The sequence below is a fragment of the Saimiri boliviensis genome, chromosome 13 (assembly GCF_048565385.1).
Source record: "Saimiri boliviensis isolate mSaiBol1 chromosome 13, mSaiBol1.pri, whole genome shotgun sequence".
Taxonomy (NCBI): domain Eukaryota; kingdom Metazoa; phylum Chordata; class Mammalia; order Primates; family Cebidae; genus Saimiri; species Saimiri boliviensis.
Window position 1 is genome coordinate 20209160 of NC_133461.1, and position 20437 is coordinate 20229596.

At 40.5% G+C, this 20437-nt stretch overlaps 1 protein-coding gene across 5 annotated transcripts in view; it reads right to left on the minus strand.

Annotated features, from left to right (window-relative positions):
* MALT1 (MALT1 paracaspase) overlaps positions 1-20437 on the minus strand; it is an 85581-nt gene that overhangs the window by 50010 nt on the left and 15134 nt on the right. For all 5 annotated transcript variants that reach the window (XM_074383343.1, XM_074383341.1, XM_074383344.1 and 2 more), the window contains exons 3-4: positions 10307-10428; positions 5729-5879 (exon numbers count right to left, since the gene is read on the minus strand). In XM_074383343.1, coding sequence (XP_074239444.1) covers positions 5729-5879; positions 10307-10428 — 273 coding nt within the window. The remainder of the gene's footprint in view (positions 1-5728; positions 5880-10306; positions 10429-20437) is intronic.

Below are 20437 nucleotides of genomic sequence, written 5' to 3' on the forward strand. Positions count from 1 at the left end.
TTCTTTTATACTCAATGTTCAGCATTGAATAAATAATTATGAGACTTATGAAGAAGAAAGAAAATGTAACCCCATTGGTGGGTGGCTGGGAGTGGGGGGCTAGGGAAGGGATAGCATTAGAAGAAGTATCTAATGTAGATGGTGGGTTGGTGGGTGCAGCAAACCACTATGCCACATGTATACCTATGTAACAAACTGCACATTCTGCACATGTACCCCAGAACTTAAAATATAATTTAAAAAAATTTCTAATGTTTAAACAGTCTCACATTTCTAAAATAAAGCATGTTTACTTGTAAAAAAAAAAAAAAAAGAAAAAAAGAAAAGAGCTGGCCTACATTCTGGAATAATCAGAGAGACTCATATTAACTCGAAGATAAACATCTAAAAGGACCTGGTGAGAAAAGCAGTTAATCAACTTGCACAGAAGATGGCGATCAACTTTAATTTCAGCAGCAAGGAAAAAAAAAAAAAAAAGCCAAATGGAAATAACAGAGATTAAAAATATCAAGATTTTTACTCTTCAGTGCATTTGATAAACTCTCCAGCAGACAGGTCACACCAGAGAAAAGAATCAGTAACCTTAAAAACAGGTTAAAAGAAATCCAACTGGAAATAAAGAGATAAAGGAAAGAAAAAAAAGGGACAGAGCTTACAAGATCTGTGGGACTATATCAAATAGTCTAACATATACATAAAGACCCAAAAAGAAAGTAAAGTAGAAGAAAAATATTTGAAGATTATGGCTAAAATTGATTCAAAATTGATGAAAGATATCAACTTACAGGTCTAAGAATCAGAAAACTCCAAGCAGGAAGAATTCAAGGGAACAATCACAAAAGGGATAAACAAATTTCCATGATAAACAATGGAGGCCAAAAGACAATGAAATGGCATCTTTAAAGTGGTGAAAACAAACCAACCAACACAGCTCTAAAATCCTATAAGCAACGATATCCTTCAAAAATGAAGACAATGAGAGATAAAGAATTCAAATGCTGAGATAATATGTCTACGAATTATTTCACAAATAATTTTTATAAATTATTACAAACAGTAGATCTGAACTATAAAAAGTGTTAAAAGGAATTCTTCAGCCAGAAGGGAAATTTTACTTGACAGCAACCTATGTCAGAAGGAAAGACTGAAGAGCACCACAGCAGGTAACTATGTCAGTGAATATTTTAGACAAAACCTTTAAAAATTACACACACATATGTATCCTTATAAGATTGCTTAAAAGTAAATGTAGAAGTAAAATATGACAAATATACAATGGGAGGGCACAATGAAAGCACACTATACAGGTTTTTATATTTTAAGGTAGAATATGTTTTGAAGGTTTACTATAAGTTAAAGAGGTATACTGTAATCTCTAAAGCAGCCACAAAAAATCACATTAAGACAATAAAGTCAATAAAAGATAAAATATTAAAAATTTTAAAATATTTTAAAAATATTAAAAAATACAATATTTAAAAAATATTTTAAAATACTCTTTCATCCAAAAGAGGGCAGGAAAGGAGGATCAAAAGGGAACAAATGAGACTGACCAAAAATAAACACCAAGATGTCAGACTGAAACATAATCATATTACATGCAAATGGTCTAAACACCTTAAAAGAGACTTTTTTCTAGACTAGAGCAAAAAGCAACACTTATCTATATTCTGTTATCTGAAATAAAACTTTAAACAAAGACATTCCAAATTAAAAGAATGAAAAACATATACTATACAAAAAAGCTCAAAAAAGCTACCACGGTGCTGGCCATGCACGGTAGCTCATGTCAGTAGTCCCAGCACTTCGGGAGGCCGAGGCGGGCAGAGTGCTTGAACTCAGAAGGTCGAGACCAGCCTGGGCAACATGAAGAAACCCAGTTTCTACCAAAAATACAAAAAACTAGCCAGGTGTGGTGTGCATGTGTGTGGTCCCAGTTACTTGGAACGCTAAGGTAGGAGGATTACTTGGGCCTAAGAGGCAGAGGTTGCAGTGAGCCATGACTGTGCCACTGCACTCCAACCTGGGTGACAGAGTAAGATCCCCCTCTCAAAACAAAACAAAAAAGAACTTTCCATGGCTATATTAGTATCATACAAAGTAAACCCCAAAACAAAGAGGATTACCAGAGATAAAGAAGCATTTATTTCATAATGATCAAAAGGTCAATTCATCAATAAGATCTAACAACTGAGGTCAGCCAAGATAAGCAGCGAGTAACCTGAATTCTCATACCCTGTTGGTGGTAATGCAAAATGGTAAACTACTTTGGAAATTTTGGCAGTTAAAAAAAAACAACAACACATATCTACTCTATGACGCAACAATTCCACTTCCATGTAACTATCCAAAAGAAATAAAACATATGTCCAGAAAAGACCTTGTATGAGAATGTTCACTGCAGCTTTTTTCATAATATTCCAAAACTGGACACAAACTAAATGTCTATCAATAGCAGAATGAATAAACAAACTAGTCAATTCATACAATGGAATATCATTCAGCAAAAACACAGGACTGCCTAATGATACACTGAACGACATGAGTAAACAGAATGAATAAACAAACTAGTCAATTCATACAATGGAACATTACTCAGCAAAAAGACAGGACTGTCTAATGATACACTGAACATGAGTAAATCTTAAAAAGGTTATGCTGAATGGAAGAAGCTGGATATAAAATATCTAGACTGGTCAGTAACTATATATATGTTAAATGGATACATATACCCATGTTTTATATATATGTTAAAACTCACTGAACTGTACACTTAGGACCTGTACATTGTACTGTACATACTCAATAAAAATGGGATAAAAAATTAAATAAAATTGAGAGAGGTTGATACGGGTTGGCTGAGTCCCCACCCAAATTTCATCTTGAACTGTAATACCCACATATTGGGGGAGGGACCTGGTGGGAAGTGACTGGATCATGGGGACAGTTTCCCCTGTGCTGTTCTGATAGTGAGTTCTCAAGAGATCTGGTTAATTTAAGTGTCTGGCATTTCCCCTGCTTGCTCTCTCTCCCTCCTGCCACCATGTAGGATGTGCCTTGCTTCCCTTTCACCGTCCACGGTGACTGTAAGTTTCTTGAGGCCTCCCCAGCCATGCTGAAATGTGAGTCAATTAAGCCTCTTATGTTTATAAATTACCCAGTCTCAGGTAGTATCTTTACGGCAGTGTGAGAATGGGCTAATACAGAGGTGCATGAGGTATTCTTTCTTGAAAATGGTGATATTTTTATTTCTCAACAACCATAACGTTGAGTTAAGGAGAGGTTAAAGAGAGAAGAATGGTAACAGCATTTTAACTCTTTTAACAAAAAGTCTGTTTCCCTCCCTATTCTTTTTGTCTGCAAATAAAAACAAAGAACATGGTTCTTGATTGTGCACTGCATAAACAAAATAATATCTGACAACTACTCTTTAGAGTAGACTGGTTTTTTGTCTTAATACTAGCCATTGAACTAAAAAGATGGAGCACAGTGTGTCGCAAAGTAGACGTGCAAGTTTCTTTGCAGTAAATGACACACTACATGGCCTTTAGTGCTGACATTAACTCTAGAGGTTTTTTTTTTTTTTTTCCTACAACATAATTTTTTAAGGAGCAATACCATAGTTTGGGAGAAAAATATACATTATGGAAAAGAATTGAAAAGTGAGCAGCAAGACTACTACATGAGTTTTTTCTTCTACAAAACTGAAGACCACAACATTCAAATCCATAACAACTGACCTCTTCTTGATTCACATCCTAAATACAGAATTCAAAACTATCAGGTCTCAAATTTAGGTGTTTATCTACTGATCTACTTTTTATAATGATCATATTTAGTATTCATGAGTAAGAGTAACTTCAGAAAACAGCACTTTTCCATGATGTTAGTTTAACAATCGGTTTCTTTTTCTTTTCTTTTTTTTTTTTTGAAGACAGGGTCTTGCTATGTCACCCAGGCTGGAGTGTACTGGTGTGATCTCAGCTCACTGCAACCTCTGCCTCCCGGGCTTGAGTGATCCTCGCACCTCGGCCTCCTGAGTAGCTGGGACTACATGTGTGCACCATCAGGCCCAACTAATTTTTTTGCATTTTTTTGTAGAACTGAGGTTTTGCCATGTTGCCCACGGTGGTCTTGAACCCCTGGCCTCAAGTGATTCACTAGGGTCCCAGCCTCCCAAAGTACTGGGATTACAGGTGTGAGCTACCATGCAGACCCACACTCTGTTTCTTAAATAAGGAAAATTTTTAGATATCAATAATCCTTCAAAGATTTTTAGATAGCTTTGAATTTGTGCCTTAAATGTAAAAATATTAAAAGTTTTTAATGGAAATATTTCCATCTCTGCTTTGTTAAACAGAATTCACCCTGGTTCTTCATTTTGTCAACAAACATCAACTGAGTGCTATTGGTTATTAAGTGTTTGGTTTTATGAAAGATTAGTAAGACCCAGACTTTCCCTTCAGGAGTTTAGTCAAATAGGGAGACAAGCCTGATAACATAACCAACTATAATATGGAATTATATTCAAAAGATTAACTTTTAGGGAAAAGAGGTGGTAGCAAGGAAGTCTTATTGCAGCAGATAATCTTTCCTGATAGTTGCGTAAATAATCTGGGGTCAAGGGCCCTCTTTTATGCTTAGTTTAAAATAGTTGTAACACCTAAGCCCGAGGCTGTGCCTCGTGATGGTGGCACTGAATTGCATAACTGATGAGGGACTACTACCTGCCAGGCTTTGTTCTTAGAACTAGAAAGAGAAAAGGGAATTCCTTACCCCTGTACTGCTCAGACAGCTAGGCAAAGAAATAATTTTAAAAGCAATGTAACGAGTTCTGTAATAGAGGTAAAATCAGAATGCCAAGAGAGCAGAGGGAGCTGAGGCTTGAAAGAATCATAAGAATATGCCAGGCAGAATAGGTATTCAAGATGGAAGGAAGAACTGATGCAAAGATGTGGAGTGTAAATATGAAAGGCATTTTCGAGACAATGGAAGCAGCAGGAAGAAACTAAGTTGAGTACAGGTGCTGCGTGTGAGGGCAGAGTAATGGACCATGAAGAAAGGCAAACTTGAAGAAGTCAGTGGTAGGAACCAGATTTAAGGTCTGTCTGCCATCGTAAGGGATCTGCGCACACACGTATACATGTATATGTATGTGTGTGTGTGCGCACGCGTGCATGCGTGCACACACACAGATAAAGATAATTAAAGCAGGCTGGGTATGTTGGCTTACACCTGTAATCCCAGCAATTTGAGAGGCCAAGGCAGGCGGATCACCTGAGGTCAGGAGTTCGAGACCAGCCTGGCCAACATGGTGAAACCCTGCCTCTACCAAAAACACAAAAATTAGCCGATGTGATAGCATGTGCCTGTAATCTCAGCTACTCAGGAGGCTGAGGCAGAAGAATTGCTTGAACCCATGAGGTGAAGGCTGCAGTGAGCTGAGATCAGATGGCACCACTGCACTCCAGCCTGGGCAACAAAGTGAGACTCTGTCTCAAAAACCCAAAAATTAAATTTAAAAAAAAAAAAAACAAAGAAAGAAACGCACATGGATCAAATCTTAACAATGGTTTACATTATACTGGATGAAGTACATATGTGAAATTTTGCTACTATTTTTGATACTTTGAAATTATTTAAAGATAAACATTTAAAATAAAATAAATAAAATAAAAATAAATAAGGGTAATCCCCATCCCAACATTCAGCTTCTTTCATTACTTACTCTGGAAGCTTTCTGGGACATCACAAACATCCAACTGTGACCACTGGCTGAATTCAAAGGTGAAATTGTTATTAACTCGACAGACATAAAAGCCCGCATCTTTTACATGCACTGCATTAAAAATAAGTTCTGATGTATTTCCATCCGGAATCTGTGAAAGAATCAATAAGACAATAGCAGTGGATGATTCATCAAAAACACTCTTTGTAAAATACACTGTACAGAATCTGTGAACTCAGTGTGGAGCTTTGCAAGTGTAACTCTTCCCCCCAAGTTCTAAAATACTTCTGAGTTAAAAAGAGTAACACTTTGAGTTACTTAGGACTGAAGTATTATAAATCCAGTCTTCTACAAATCCATTAACTAGAGAGTTAAGCTGGCCCCCAAACATATTCCAAAGGCTCACTAACAGAAAACTACCTGATCTGTCATTTAAGTCATCATTTGAGTACTGAAAGTATCATTAAGTACTGAAAGAATATAAAACTGCAACACTTATGAGTTTAGCAGTACTGAAAGAATCTAAAACTGTAACATTAATGAGTTTAGCAGTTTGTATGTTTGTAAAACATATAAACACCACAGGGGCTTATAGAAAACACAGAGAATTAGGCCTGGCTATTGCTTTCAGCTCTGACCACATTAGCTGGGAGGACACGGGTAAGTTATTTTACCTTGAGAACCCATCTTCTGATCTGCCAAATTCTGTAAGAGGATGACTCCTCAACCAAAAAACATCCAATCTCTTTCAAGGTCTAGACAGAGAAGGACTATGGAAAGCATATCAATGAGACAGTAAAAGAGAGGACTACCATCCACAGGCCCCACCTCCAATACTAAGGTTTCTTTTTATTACTGCCTTTATTGCTCGCAGCAGTTTATCAGCTACATCCAACTTCAGCACATTGCCAAGGGCTTATTCAAGTGCCTCATTACAACAACTTCCTTGCAAAGAACAGATCAATCTGAGGATTTAAAATCTGAAATAACTCCCAAATTCAAAACTCTTTGAGAACCTCCATCATGCTCACTGGAACATGTCAGATTGGGATGCTGAACTTTTAAGTATACAGTGCAAATATTTCAGCACCCAAAAAAATCCAAAATCTGAAACACTTCCGGTCCCAAGCTTTTCAGATAAGGGATATTCGATCTGTACTTTGCTCACCCCTCCCTCTCCAAACCCCAAGTAACTGAACTCTACTCTCTCCCCTCTCAGTACCTACACCAAAGCAAGAGTACTTGCTGAAGATGTGACAACTGGGACTATAGGCTGCTCTTAGGACTGCCTGACAATCCTACTGTATTGTCCTAAGTGTGCTTTCCTTCTAGACTACTGATGTACACTCTCTCCTCAAACCTCCTGTAATCCTACGTCTCTCAGGCACTGACTTCAGATAGAAGTTATCTCCTTTTCCTGCCAACAAATCACAAACCTATCCATGTCTGTACCTATTTATAATTGCTCTGTTCCCTCCTGTTAAAATGAAGATGCATCTTCTTAACAAAGGCTACTTGGGCTAAAGATGTGTGGGGACCCAAGCAGAATTCCAGAGTTGGTATGAAGAGTATATTAAACTGAAGACATCTGGGATTCAACAGATGCAGAAAGAAGTCTCCTCAGGCTTCCTTTACCTGACCCAAGAAAGAAAGCTCTGGGAAATGAGGCTGCCATAAATTCCCTCTTGGGGGACTTTATGATCATGATGAAGAGGAGACACCACTGGTGCCTGCATGAACAAACATTACCACAAACTTTGCTATCTCCCCTTGTTCTTCTCACCTTTGTCTTTCTTGAAGAAACCCATTCATTCTTCTCATAGGGTCCCTGCCTTTCCCCACTAAATTAGGCATATAACTTAACCAGTTAGCAAGCTACTCCTTCTGTAGGCTCTTGCATGCACACAAATAAACTTTTTCTCTGTTAATCTGTCTTCTGTCAGTTAATCTGCATGCCCCAGGCACTGAACCTAAGAAAGTAGAGGAAAAGTTATTCCCTTCGCAACAATCCCACCCTCTCTGGCCTCGCTTCTGAAATTTTCTCTCTCTTTGCTTTAGCATCTATTTCTCCCTTTTACTGTGTGTTTTACTGTATCAAACTAAAAAGCATGCTCTAGTACTTTCTATCTTAAATAAACCAAAAAGCCTAAGAAACCTCTCTTGATCCTATACTCTTCTCAGCAGGACTGAAGAAGCTGGCCATCCATTTTTACTTGCAATACTTTGTTAGACTTTTATACCATCCTCTCTTGGCTAGCTTCCCATCTCTCTCGCAGACTCTTCTTAGTCTCTTCACTGGTACCTCCTCCACTACATAAATCTCAATGTTGTCTCCCCAGATATTCAAATGGCCTAGCTGATTCATTTGGATGTGTACTAGGCATCTGAAATGTAACGCGCCTAAAGCCACACTTTTGATTTTTCCCCCTAAATCTATTCCTCTTCAATCTTCAACCCCTCAGTATATAACGTCTCTCAGATGGCTCATGTGGAAAGCGTAGGGGTCATCCTTGATTTCTCTTTCTTCTCTCCATGCTCTACATCTAATCTGTTAGCATGGTTGACTATCTCTAAAACGCACACTGAATTACACACTGTGATCCACCTCCTCTGCTCTGTCCTAGTCCACACTACTGCTACTTCCAGTCAAGCACAGGCATTAGACAACTGGTCATCTTGCTGTTCTCTGCTTTCTTCAAGCAGCAAGTTCATGTTTTAAAAACATGTTACTTCCCTTGCTTAAAACCTTTAGTAGCTTCTCATACTATGTGGCTGCCCTGTTGAATTTCCTCATAGCTCTTAACTCACAGGAATTGACAGTACTTGCTCTGTCCCCACTGGCATGAAAGCTCTTTGAGGGCAGAGACCTTATGGTCGCTGCTGTATCATCATGCCTAGAACATGGCCTGGCACAAAACAGATGCTCAACAAGCACTTGTTAAGTAACATCTACAATACACATAGGATCATAAGAGTGGTTTGACAAAACTTGACTTGCTAAGAGTTTTTTTTTTTTTTTTTTTTTTTTTTGAGACGGAGTTTCACTCTTGTTACCCAGGCTGGAGTGCAATGGCGCGATCTCGGCTCACCGCAACCTCCGCCTCCTGGGCTCAGGCAATTCTCCTGCCTCAGCCTCCTAAGTAGCTGGGATTACAGGCATGCACCACCACGCCCAGCTAGTTTTTTTTTTGTATTTTTAGTAGAGACGGGGTTTCACCATGTTGACCAGGATGGTCTCGATCTTTCGACCTCGTGATCCACCCGCCTCGGCCTCCCAAAGTGCTGGGATTACAGGCTTGAGGCACCGGCTAAGAGTTTTAAGATCCATCACAGCTCTTCAAATCTAAGATGCATTTTCCATCCCCTACATTTCTACCTTTCTCCAATCAGGACATATTTTACAAATGATATACTTAATGTAGCAGGTTTTTCCCATTATTTCTCCTCAAACGGCATTTATTAAAATGAAAGTAACTTTTGCAATTGAGAAAATATGAGCAAAAAAATACCTTTAGTTACCATCTTTCAAGAGCATAAGCATGTAAAACATCGTCTCTCCCTTATTCTCACAGGCTCTGATGACAGGAATTCACATGGCTAATAATGGTTGTCAGGGTTCCAACACAGACCTATCTAGCACCAAAGCTACAAGCAATCTTTTTACTATATTCCACAGTTGCTCAGTCTTACATCTGTGTAACAGATGACTATAAGACCACAGAATTCTCCTACAGTATGAGGCAATGCAATGAAAGGAAAAGTCATTCTCAGAACAGTTTTTATTTAGTTTCAGATTTGCAAAGGGAGATATGGCATCAAGTATGGAAGAAAGCTGAATTACTGTGACTACCAGAGTGAAAGAGTATGGACTTTGAAGGTAGTGTGGAGATGGGAGGAGGGCAGAGAGGGATGAGGGAATGGAAGAGAAAAGCCCACAGAAGTGGGACACAATGTGGGCATCCTGCCCACTGAGAAATCCCCAGTGCAGGATGGCTCAAGGAACTCTGAAGAAAAGAGAATTCTAAGATATTATTTTAAATTATTTGTCGGGTGCTGCAGGGATCCAGACACTCCACAAAAGGAATAAACGGCCCATTCTGCCAACCCGAATTTTACTTCAGGATCTACCACAAGGTCCTAAATCTTCTGATATCAATAAAACAGTGATGTGGAATTTAAAAAAAAAAAAAAAAGCACATTAATTTTCCATATAACCTTGAAAATCTTTTAAAGGTTTTTGGATGGAACATAATCTGTTGTAAAGAGTTTTGTATATACAAGAAAGTACTGGTGATGTTTCACACTTGCTAACACTGTTGACCTAAGTAATCTCTATTTTCCACAACTTTTAGAGTGAAGAACTGATTTCATTATTGTTTACAATGTTTTAATGAGACAATTCTGGAACTGTTTTACCAAACTAATGATTACTGAATATTTCAGTAATAACCTAGCAATGTCTATCAGACTCTTTTACCAAACTGTTAAAACTACATTTAGGACAACAATGTTAATTAATTCTCTGTCATTCTCCCTCCTTATAACAGAAGAATTAAAAGACATATTTTTAAAAATTACCTCTTTATTCATTTTGAACCACTGATATTGTACAAAAGGATGTCCAGTTGCCCGGCAACACAGTTTCACAAACTGTCCAGCCAAGACTGCCTTTGACTCTGGGTTTACAGTAATCTTTATTCCTAAAAAAAAAAGAAAAAAAGAAAAAAAATTGAAGTCACAAAAGAGGGATTTTCCTTGTTTATACATCTGAAACCGAAAACTGAAACATTTTACAAATAACCTGCATTTTTATCTTTGTCACAAATCACTCAGGCACATCTCCTTTTCAATCAGATTTATAGTTTGTGAGTTGCAGGCTTTGTAAAATCAGAGGCAAGAAACTTACTTGCAGAAGACTTTGATCTATTGTACTTCCCCCATGATTGGGTGGGGGAGAAAATTATTTACCACATTTCTTCAGTGTTTAGAAGCATTTTTCCTGCATTCTAACACTTCTGAAATCAGGATGCACCTTATAACAGATGCCTGTCAGGCAACAGTCGAAGGGTAGTTCTCAGTGTCAGCTCATGGAAATACCTGGTCATAAATGCTCATATGGCTGCCACATCAATCAAGTTACATGCACTGTTAGTATTACAAGTGTTAGGTTGCAATGCCTGCTGTGGTCTGAATGTGTGCCCCCAAATTCATGTGCTGGAAACTGAATGCCCAATGTAACAATGTTGGGAGGTAGGGCCTAGAGGGAGGCTCTACTCTCGTGAATGAATTAATGCTGTTGTAGAAAGAGGGTTTGCAGGAGTGGGTTCTCTCTCTTTTCTACCATGTGAGGACACTGAAAGAAGAAAGCCTTCATCAGAAGCTGGTTCTTTGATAATGGACTTCCCAGGCTCCAGAACTGTGAGAAACAGATGTGTGTTTTTAAAAAATTTCCCAATCTGTGGTACTCTATCACACCAGCATACAATGGACAAAGACAACACCATTGAAAATGTCTTCAAATGACTGCATTCTTATTTAGCACTGAAGTGAAAATGATTTTGGAAGAGAAGGACACAGAGCACTGGGATACATATTTGATATACCTGTGACACAAACATCTCTCCTTTGAGGAAAAACTGCCAACACCAAAGCTTGCAAGACTTTTGACAGGAATTTGGAAGAAAATCCTAGAGTCAATAACGGAACACCCCCACTCCTTCTCTTGCCTCTCCTCTCACTCACTCACCCCAGGAGGCCATTCAGGTAGCCCTGCAGAGAGGTCCAAGTGGTAAGTGTATTAGTTTATTTTCATGCTGCTGATAAAGACATACCCATGACTGGGCAGTTTACAAAAGAAAGAGGTTTAGTAGACTTACAGTTCCACGCGACTAGGGAGGACTCACAATCATGGTGGAAGGTGAAAGGCATGTTTCACATGGCAGCAGACAGGAGAAGAGAGCTTGTGCAAGGAAATTTCCCGTTATAAAACCATCAGATCTCATGAGACTTATTCCCTATTACAAGAACAACAGGGGAAACACCTGCCCCCATGATTCAATTACCTCTCACTGGGTCCTCCCATAACACATCAGAATTCAAGATGAGATTTGGGTGGGGACACAGCCAAATCATATCACTATGGAAAGAAACAGACCTCCCACCACAGCCAGTGAGGAAATGAGGTCTCTTGACAACACATGTGAGCAAGCCATCTGAGAAGAGGATCCTCCAACCCTGGGCAAACCTTCAGATTACTGCAGACCTGGCTGACAGTCTGACTGCTGCCTCATGAGAGACCCTCAGCCAGGACTTCCCAGCTAGGCCACTCCTGGACTGCTATCCTCAGAAACTGTGTGAGATAATAAATAGTTGTTTTCACTTCTGACTTGGATGTAATTTACCTATGCAGCAATAGATAACTGACATAAAAGAAACCAAAGATAGAAAAGCTTACATTTGCAAAAGTTGTAATACATAAAACTAGGTTAGCTGGCTTTTAGGAAAAGAAAAGATAATTAAAACTTAAAAAGCTTAATTTCCTGCACCTACTTTTCCTTTCCTTGTTTATACTGAATGTCACCTCATAACAGTATCTTTTTCTTCTACCACCCACCAACGCAAAGAAACAAAACAAGATTACAAGTAAAAAGGAAGCAGAGTAAATAACAGTAATCTTAATAGATCAAAGGTACTAAACTTTCTAGGAAAAAAATAATGTTCATGAAAGACACAGCAGAAAGATACGAAATAAAACCAAAATCAAAAATGAGTACATATTTATTATATACCTAGCACATTTGAGGATCTCAAGAAATCCTAGAAAATCTTTAGTAAATATAGTAGAGCCTCTGAGAATTTTAAACTCTTGCCAAAGGAGAACATTCATATTTACTAATCCTTTATGTCAAGGCCAACTTAGTACAGGATGGATGAAGTTCAGAATTTTTCTGAAATCTGTGACACATGTTGGTAGGAAAGTTGGAAAATGGGATAAGCACTCTTGTTGAAGCCGGCAAATTCATAACACGGAATTTTAACATCCCCACATTTACCATTTATCTGCCAGGACAGTTTTACATCACAACTTCAAAATAGAAAGATCCTGATTTCCCAGCTTTTGATGTAATAGGAAAAAAAAAAATTGTTAACAATGACAAAAGGGAACAAGTAATAAATCTTAAAAATATACTTTTGGCTACCCTGGCTTTAAATTAGGATGTCCTACAGCCACCACAAACTTTGTATGGCCCAAATCCCTTCTGATGCAAAATCTATTTCTCTGCCAGTCCCCTACAGTTTGCCCATGTTAAAGATGGTAAACCAGGCTTACAGCTTACCACCATCCATCCGGCTACTCAGGACAAAAACTTTGCAGTTTTTAGCATCATTCATAAGGCCCTAGGATTTTCAGAATGGTAAATGAGCACTGGCTTCAACCTAAAGTTGTCAGCTGCATTAGCCCCTAACAAGGGAGTCAGCCAGGCACTGACTTCTCTCTAGCTATCAAAAATCTAGAGGGCACCTTCTTCCAGTAGAAGGCTGTTTCATCTACATTGAAAAATCTGTTTATTATAGCCATTTTCTTTCATGATCATAGCTATATCTTTTTTTGTTTTTTGTTTGGAAACAAAGTCTCACTCTGTCACCCAGGCTGGAGTGCAGTGGCATGATCTCGGCTTACTGCAACCCCTGCTTCTCAGACTTAGGCGATTTTCTCACTTCAGCCTCCCGAGTGGCTGGGACCACAGGCAGGTGCCACCATGCCTGGCTAATTTTTTGTAAAGACGGGGTTTCACCATGTTTCCCAGGCTGGTATCAAACTCCTGAGCTCAAGCAATTCTCCTGCCTTGGTCTCCCAGAGTGCAGGGATTATGGACGTGAGCCACCATGCCTGGCATTGGCTAGATCTTCGGGCAGACTTGCGGCAGCTTCTCCACCAGTACTTGCTGCTTCACTTTGCACTTTTATGTTATGGTTTCCTTAACTTCATGAACCAACTTTTTGCAGTTTCCTTACCTCTCTCAGCCTTTATAGAAATAAGGAGAGTTAGGGCCGCACCCTGGATTAGGCTTTGCCTTAGGGGCATGCTGTGGCTGGTTTGATCTATCCAGATGACTACAACTTTCTGCATTTCAGTAATCTGGCTGTTTTTGCCTTCTTATCATTCGTGTGTTCACTGAAGTAGCATTTTTAATTATCTTCAAGAACTTTTCTTTTGCATTTGCAACTTGGTTAACTGGCACAAGAGGCCTAGCTTTCAGCCTGTCTCAGCTTTTGATATGCCTTCCTCATTAAGTATAATCAATTCTAGCTTTTGATTTAAAGTGAGAGACACGTGACTCTTCCTTTCACTTGAACACTCAGAGACCATTGTAGGGTTATTAATCAGCCGAATTTCAACACTGTTGTGTCTCACTGTTCTTTCACTTAAACAGTCAGAGACCAATGTAGGGTTATTAATCAGCCTAATTTCAAAACTGTTGTGTCTCAGGGAATAGGGAGGTGCAAAGAGGGAGGGAAAAGGGGGCAGAGGAAGGGAAAAAGGGAGGGAGAGGTGGGGGAAGACAGAGACAGAGACAGAGACGGGGGCGGGGAGGGAGGAATGGCTAATCAGTGGAGCAGTCGGAGTACACATGACATTTATCAATTAAGCTTGCCTTCTTATATGGGCATAATTTGTGGCACTCCAAAACAATTATAATAGGTTTTTTTTCCTTTGCAATGCAAGGGCTCTTTATTGTGAGTGAGACCACCAGGCCAGATGAGCACTGAGCCTCCAGGGGAACCCCAGGCCCTCTTCAGTGGGAGAAGGGAAAGTGGGGTTTCAGGCCTCAGACTGGTCCTCAGCTCACATGGCACCATGCAAATACAGAGCTAAAAACTTCCTAGATGTCTCCACTGAAAACCAGTCAGCCCAACACATTAAACAGCCATCCTGGTTTTTCTTTTTTGAGACAGTCTTGCTCTGTCGCCCAGGCTGGAGTGCAGTGGCATGATCTCGGCTCACTGAAACCTCTGTCTCCTGGGTTCAAGTGATTCTCCTGCCTCAGCCTCCTGAGTAGCTGGGATTATAGGCACGTGCCACCATACCTGGCTAATTTTTTTTATTTTTTCAGTAGAGACAGGGTTTCACTGTGTTAGCCAAGTTTCTCCTGACCTCGTGATCCACCCACCTTGGCCTCCCAAAGTGCTGGGATTACAGGCATGAGTCACCGTACCCAGCCCTACCTTCTTTTTGATGACTTGGAGACACCAAAAATGCAGAGAGAGGAGCTGGTAAGATTCCACCCAGACCAAACTCTTGCCACACTTGTTAGAGGCCAGGTCTGTGGTGTTCTGCTGTAACAACAGGAAATGGAACACATGTCTGTCTGTGCCTATAGTCCACACAACCATGGGCTGCTCTGAGATCTTGGTGTTGCTCCCATAGAGGAGCTGGGCCTGAGCCAGGGCAATGCCAAAAGCAAACAGGATCATCTTTGCCCACAGCTCATCTGTTGAAGGCTGTGTGGTTGTAAATTGTCTCTTTCCAGGAAGTGCAGGATATGGAGATGGGGTAAGGATAGCCCTCCCAGAAATCTGTGTCATCTTTGACCTCATAAACATTACATTCCTGAAGGTCAGCAGTGGGGGATATGGGATAGAAGGTCTCAAGAACATGATTTTTAGTAGCTTCAACCTCCTCTCTGGAGGAGATGGGGTGGGGGGAAGAGAATTGCTTGCACTCAGGATGGGCTCCACTAGAACCATGACCCTGCTTCGAAGAGACTCAGTTCCAGGTGGTGGATAATGTGGAATTTTGGGCACAAATCTGCCTGGCCAGAGAAGGATGCCTGAGAATCTGAGACTCACACAACTGTATCAGACTGTCCACAATGACTGGACATCAGGCCTCTCTCCTGGGGATGTCCTCAGTACAATGCCAGAGACAGGCATGAGAGATCAAATTCAGAAGACGCTCATCTTGGTTCTCTGTGTGGTTCCTTGTATCAGAACAAGGCTAAGTACTTTTTCAGGAAGGCATTCTATTAACTTGGCCTGCTTTACACCCCTGAGAAGGTGGCAACACTGGTGAGAGACGTAGCAGGCCTGATCTCTACAGTGGCTGCTCATGAATGGGGCCTGAGCCTTAGAACTTTGGGTGCTTCTAGCCAGGGTGCTGGGGCCATGAAAAGGGGGTGAGCAGAACTTTGGGGGTTTCTAGCCATGGTCTCAGGGCAGGAAGATCGGCGGTGGTATCCCAGGCATGAAGTATATCTTTCCCACAGAGGTAACAGGCTCCAGTCCAGGGATCTCATACACTCTATCCAGGGGAGCAGGCTCTGGCTTCCATATAGAGCGCATGTCCCACTCACAGGCTCCATATCTTGGGGCCCAAAGCCCCAAGGCCCCAAAGGCTGAGCTGTATGGAGCCAGGCAGCACTTGCCTAATGGGCCTCAGTGCCAACACCATACAGATTTGGTCTTCTTAAGACCACCACCTGGATGCCGCCAACTACCACATACCAACAATCACAAGAGTAACATCAAAGATCACCGATGACAGATCACATGACAAATATATGAAAAAGTTTGATTGTAAGAATTACCAAAGCATGACACAGAGATATGAAGTAAGCACATGCTGTTGGAAAAATGGCACCGACAGACTTGCTAGACATGGGGTTGCTACAAGCTTTTGATCTGTAAAAAATGAAGTATCCGCAAAGGGCAGCACAGTGAAGCATAATAAAACAAAGTGTGCCCGTACTTAGAATAAAAATCCAAACTCCTTACCATGGCTACAGAGCCCTCCATGAACTGCTCCCTTCCTTCCATCCCTCCCGCTCTCCAGCTCACCAAGCTCCAGCTGTACTGGGCCTCCTTCCTTTCATGAGTCAAGCTCTTTTCTGCCCTTCCACTCACCAGTCCTCTGCTGGGTTCTCCCCTCAGGCTCCACTCTGCCACCACCCCCCACTGCCACCCCACTGGCTTCCACTGTTCTACTGTTTCATGGCAGATTCTTTCTTTTCTCATCATCCAGGTTTCTTACTAAAATATCGCTAGCTTCTCTGGGAAATGTCTCCAAACTGGTCTCCTCCCACCCCCTAGTTACCTATTATATTCATCTAGTTCAGTGTCCTTCATTCTCTGAAATCCCTGTTTCTTACTGTCTATCTTAGGCACTAAAATAGAAACTCCATGAGAACAAGGACCCTGATGGTCTCAGTCACCAGTTCATTCGGCACTTAGAATTGTCTCCAGCATATGGCAGTGCAGTGGGCGTTAGTGGGTGTTCAACATGTGTTTGTTGAATGAATATATATAATAATAATAGAAATTATTACAGCAGCAAGTTACTGACTGCTTTAAATGCACCAGGCATTTTTATCACTAACCTCTGAAATAACCACCCAAGGTAGGTATTAATTAGATCTATTTTACAACGAAGAAAAGGTACATAATTTGTAGAAGGTATCCCAAATTACCTGGGGTAAATGAAACTCTCCGAGACTAATATTTTATTTTCTTGGCTTTAACACCCTTATGTTTTGCTTTCTCAGTGATTCTTTGTTTTTTTTTTGAGATGGGGTCTTGCTCTGTCACCCAGGCTGGAGTGCAGTGGCATGATCAGGGCTCACTGCAGCTTCAATCTCCTGGGCTCAAGCCATCCTCACCTCAACCCCCCAGCAGCTGGGACTATAAGCACACACCACCATACCCAGCTAATTTTTGCATTTTTTGCAGAGACTGGGTTTCGCCACGTTGTCCAGGCTGGTCTTGAACTCCTGGGTTCAAGCAATCCATCCCACCTCAGCCTCCCAAAGCACTGGGATTATAGGAGTGAGCCACCACACCCAGCCTCTCGGTGATTCTCAACCCGTCTCCTGTGGTAATCCTGCCCTCTGCCACTGTGAGCCTATCTCACTGAGAAAGCGTATCACACAAAGAGCAATCCCTCACCAGAACACTACTCATAAATATGCCATAACAAGTATTCTCTGCCATTATACAAGGATATAAAAGACAAGAATGATGGAAAGAGTTTTTCCTCTAGAGTATCTTACAAAGAAGTAGGTGACTACTGGAAAGGGGTCAAATGGCCAGGTTCTAAAAGTTGTCCTTCCTTTGTGTGGGAAATAAGACTAAGTGATTTTTAAAATTAGTATTATTTTTATATTTTGTAGAGACAGGTCTCACTATGTTGCCCAGGTTGACCTCATATGTTGCCCAGAACTCCTGGCCTTAAGGAATCCTCCTGCCTCAACCTCCCAAAGTGTTGGGATTACAGGTGTGAGCCACCGTGCCCAGCCAAGACAAAGTGACTTTTAATGTACATTTAAATTCACAGTTTATAAGCCTGTCCTGCACCAACAACTTTAGAAGTCTAGTCCTCAATAAGCAAGTGTGTGTGTCTGTGTGAGTGTATGTGTGTATAAAATATACATACAATTTATTGCTTCAAAGACTGAGAATTGAAAGGCAAAATGTGATTTGGAAACCACCCCTGGTGAGTAGTAAAGAAAATGAGTTGCAATACCTCCCATGTTTTAACCACACAAATTTCCTTCCTCCCACAAAGCCTTGTGTGACAGGGATCCATGGTCAAGCCTTAGCCACCCCAATGCAGCACCCATAGTGAGAAGGTGCTGAACAAAGGTAAAAAAAAGAATATGGTATAGTGCTATGTAGGATGTACGAAGGCATACAAATGAAAGTTCTATTTTAAACAGCGAACACAGCTTCCTGGCAAACAAGCATATTTTTCAGATAACATCTACAAAGAAGTCAGAGAGGTTACTTGATTTCCTGTAAGCCTGGGAGAATGTGACTAGGTACAATGGAACTAAGGATCATGCTTTCAACACATACACACATGCAGATAAACAAGTACATGCCATTAAGCAATAAAACAAAAATTTAAAACCTTGCTGGAATTACAAGAAAGATAAATTAGGATGATTTTTGACGAAAGGACACATCATAGCTCCCCTTGAAGTTATTCTCTCTCACAATGCATTCAAACGTTGATGTCATTTATCAATAAATACTTTTTCCAGAAACAGATCTACTCCCTACAGTGAAGTGCATCTACTTTCAGAGGCCATGAAACAAAAAACGATTTTCATCAACTTCCATCTAAAACTTGTCCTTGAATTTACTCTGCAATCTTCTATGCCATCACAGCAAAGTACCTACACACCATACAGTGTGCCTGAATAAATATCATTCTTCTTCCTCTAACGATCTCCCCGAATATATAACCAAAGTAGGTCCGTGTGTGTCCCTCCTACAGCATTATACAAAGTATGTCCACATGTTTCTCTCACGTGTCAACTGACATTTGTGTCGACTGTAGCTAAATCTAGTTTCCCACATCACATCCCTTATTCTGTCACATTGCCTGAGATTCCCCTCAACACTCCACACCCAGAAAGACATTCCTTCTGCCCGTTCTCTCCCTCTACTCCTTCCTTATCCTCATGCCCATCCATATCTTTTTCTCTTTTCACTTCTTGATATTTTTCTTTTAGTAATAATTGCCGACTTCCTGATGTTCATGAAATAAGAAAAGTCCCTTATAAATAAGATACAGTCTTTGAGTACTTTCTAAGTTGGCAAAAAGAAAAAAATGTAAGTCCCTGGGTCAAAGAGGCAACGGAGGTAATAATAATCCAGAACTAAGTTTCTTAATTCAGAAATTTCCTAGCATTATGGAAATGGCATTGAGTTCAAGTCAGGATTGGCAGACCTGGTTTTTAATCCTTCCTTTGTCAATAACTGTAACTTTGGCCAATTGATAACTTCTGGAAATCTCATTTTCCATGTAAATGTTTGCTGATTAAAATCTACATGTTCACAATAGTACTGTTCTGTCGCTTCACAGAATTATGAAGACAAAATGTGAAGTAAAGGTATTTTAGAAACTAAAGAATATTCAACAATCTTTGCACTTACTTTAGAGATTAAAAAAAGTGATAAAAATTAATAGCCGAAACATAACAATGTGTATGTTATAACGGATCTGAGAAAAAATGATATGAAATAAAAAAGGAGTAGAGGCAAATGGAAAAGATGCTACTGAAGAGACAGCACATGACCCTGCCACAGACATCTCATAGGTACCCTCAGTGAGGCACCTTTCATACAGACTGAAACAGCAACATTGCAACACTGCAGCTGGAAAGAAACCTGGGATTCATCCTCATGAAACCCACATAAAGAATGCTAGTTCTCTCTAAACAGCTCCTATTGTTCAGTCTCTGCCCTCAGGTTAAGGGCATCAATTCCCCAGGCAACCATTTCATGACATATGTAACTAGGACTGACGAACCCTGTAATTCTACATTCACAATGTTTTCATTTAAAACAAAAGAAATAAATAGGCTGGGTGCTATGGCTCATGCCTACAATCCCAGCACTTTGGGAGGTTGAGGTGGGCAGATTACCTGGGGTCAGGTGTTCAAGACCAGCCTGGCCAACATGGAGAAACCTCGTCTCTACTGAAAATACAAAAATCAGCTGGGTGTGGTAGTGGTTCCTGTAATCCCAGCTACTCAGGAGGCTGAGGCAGGAGAATCTCTTGAACCCAGGAGGGTGCAGTGAGCCGAGATCGCGCCACTGCACTAAAGCCTGGGTGACAGAGTGAGATTCAAAAAGCAAACACACAACACCAAAAGAGACAAAAGCGTCCTTGATTTACATATCTATCTACATTTGCCCATAATA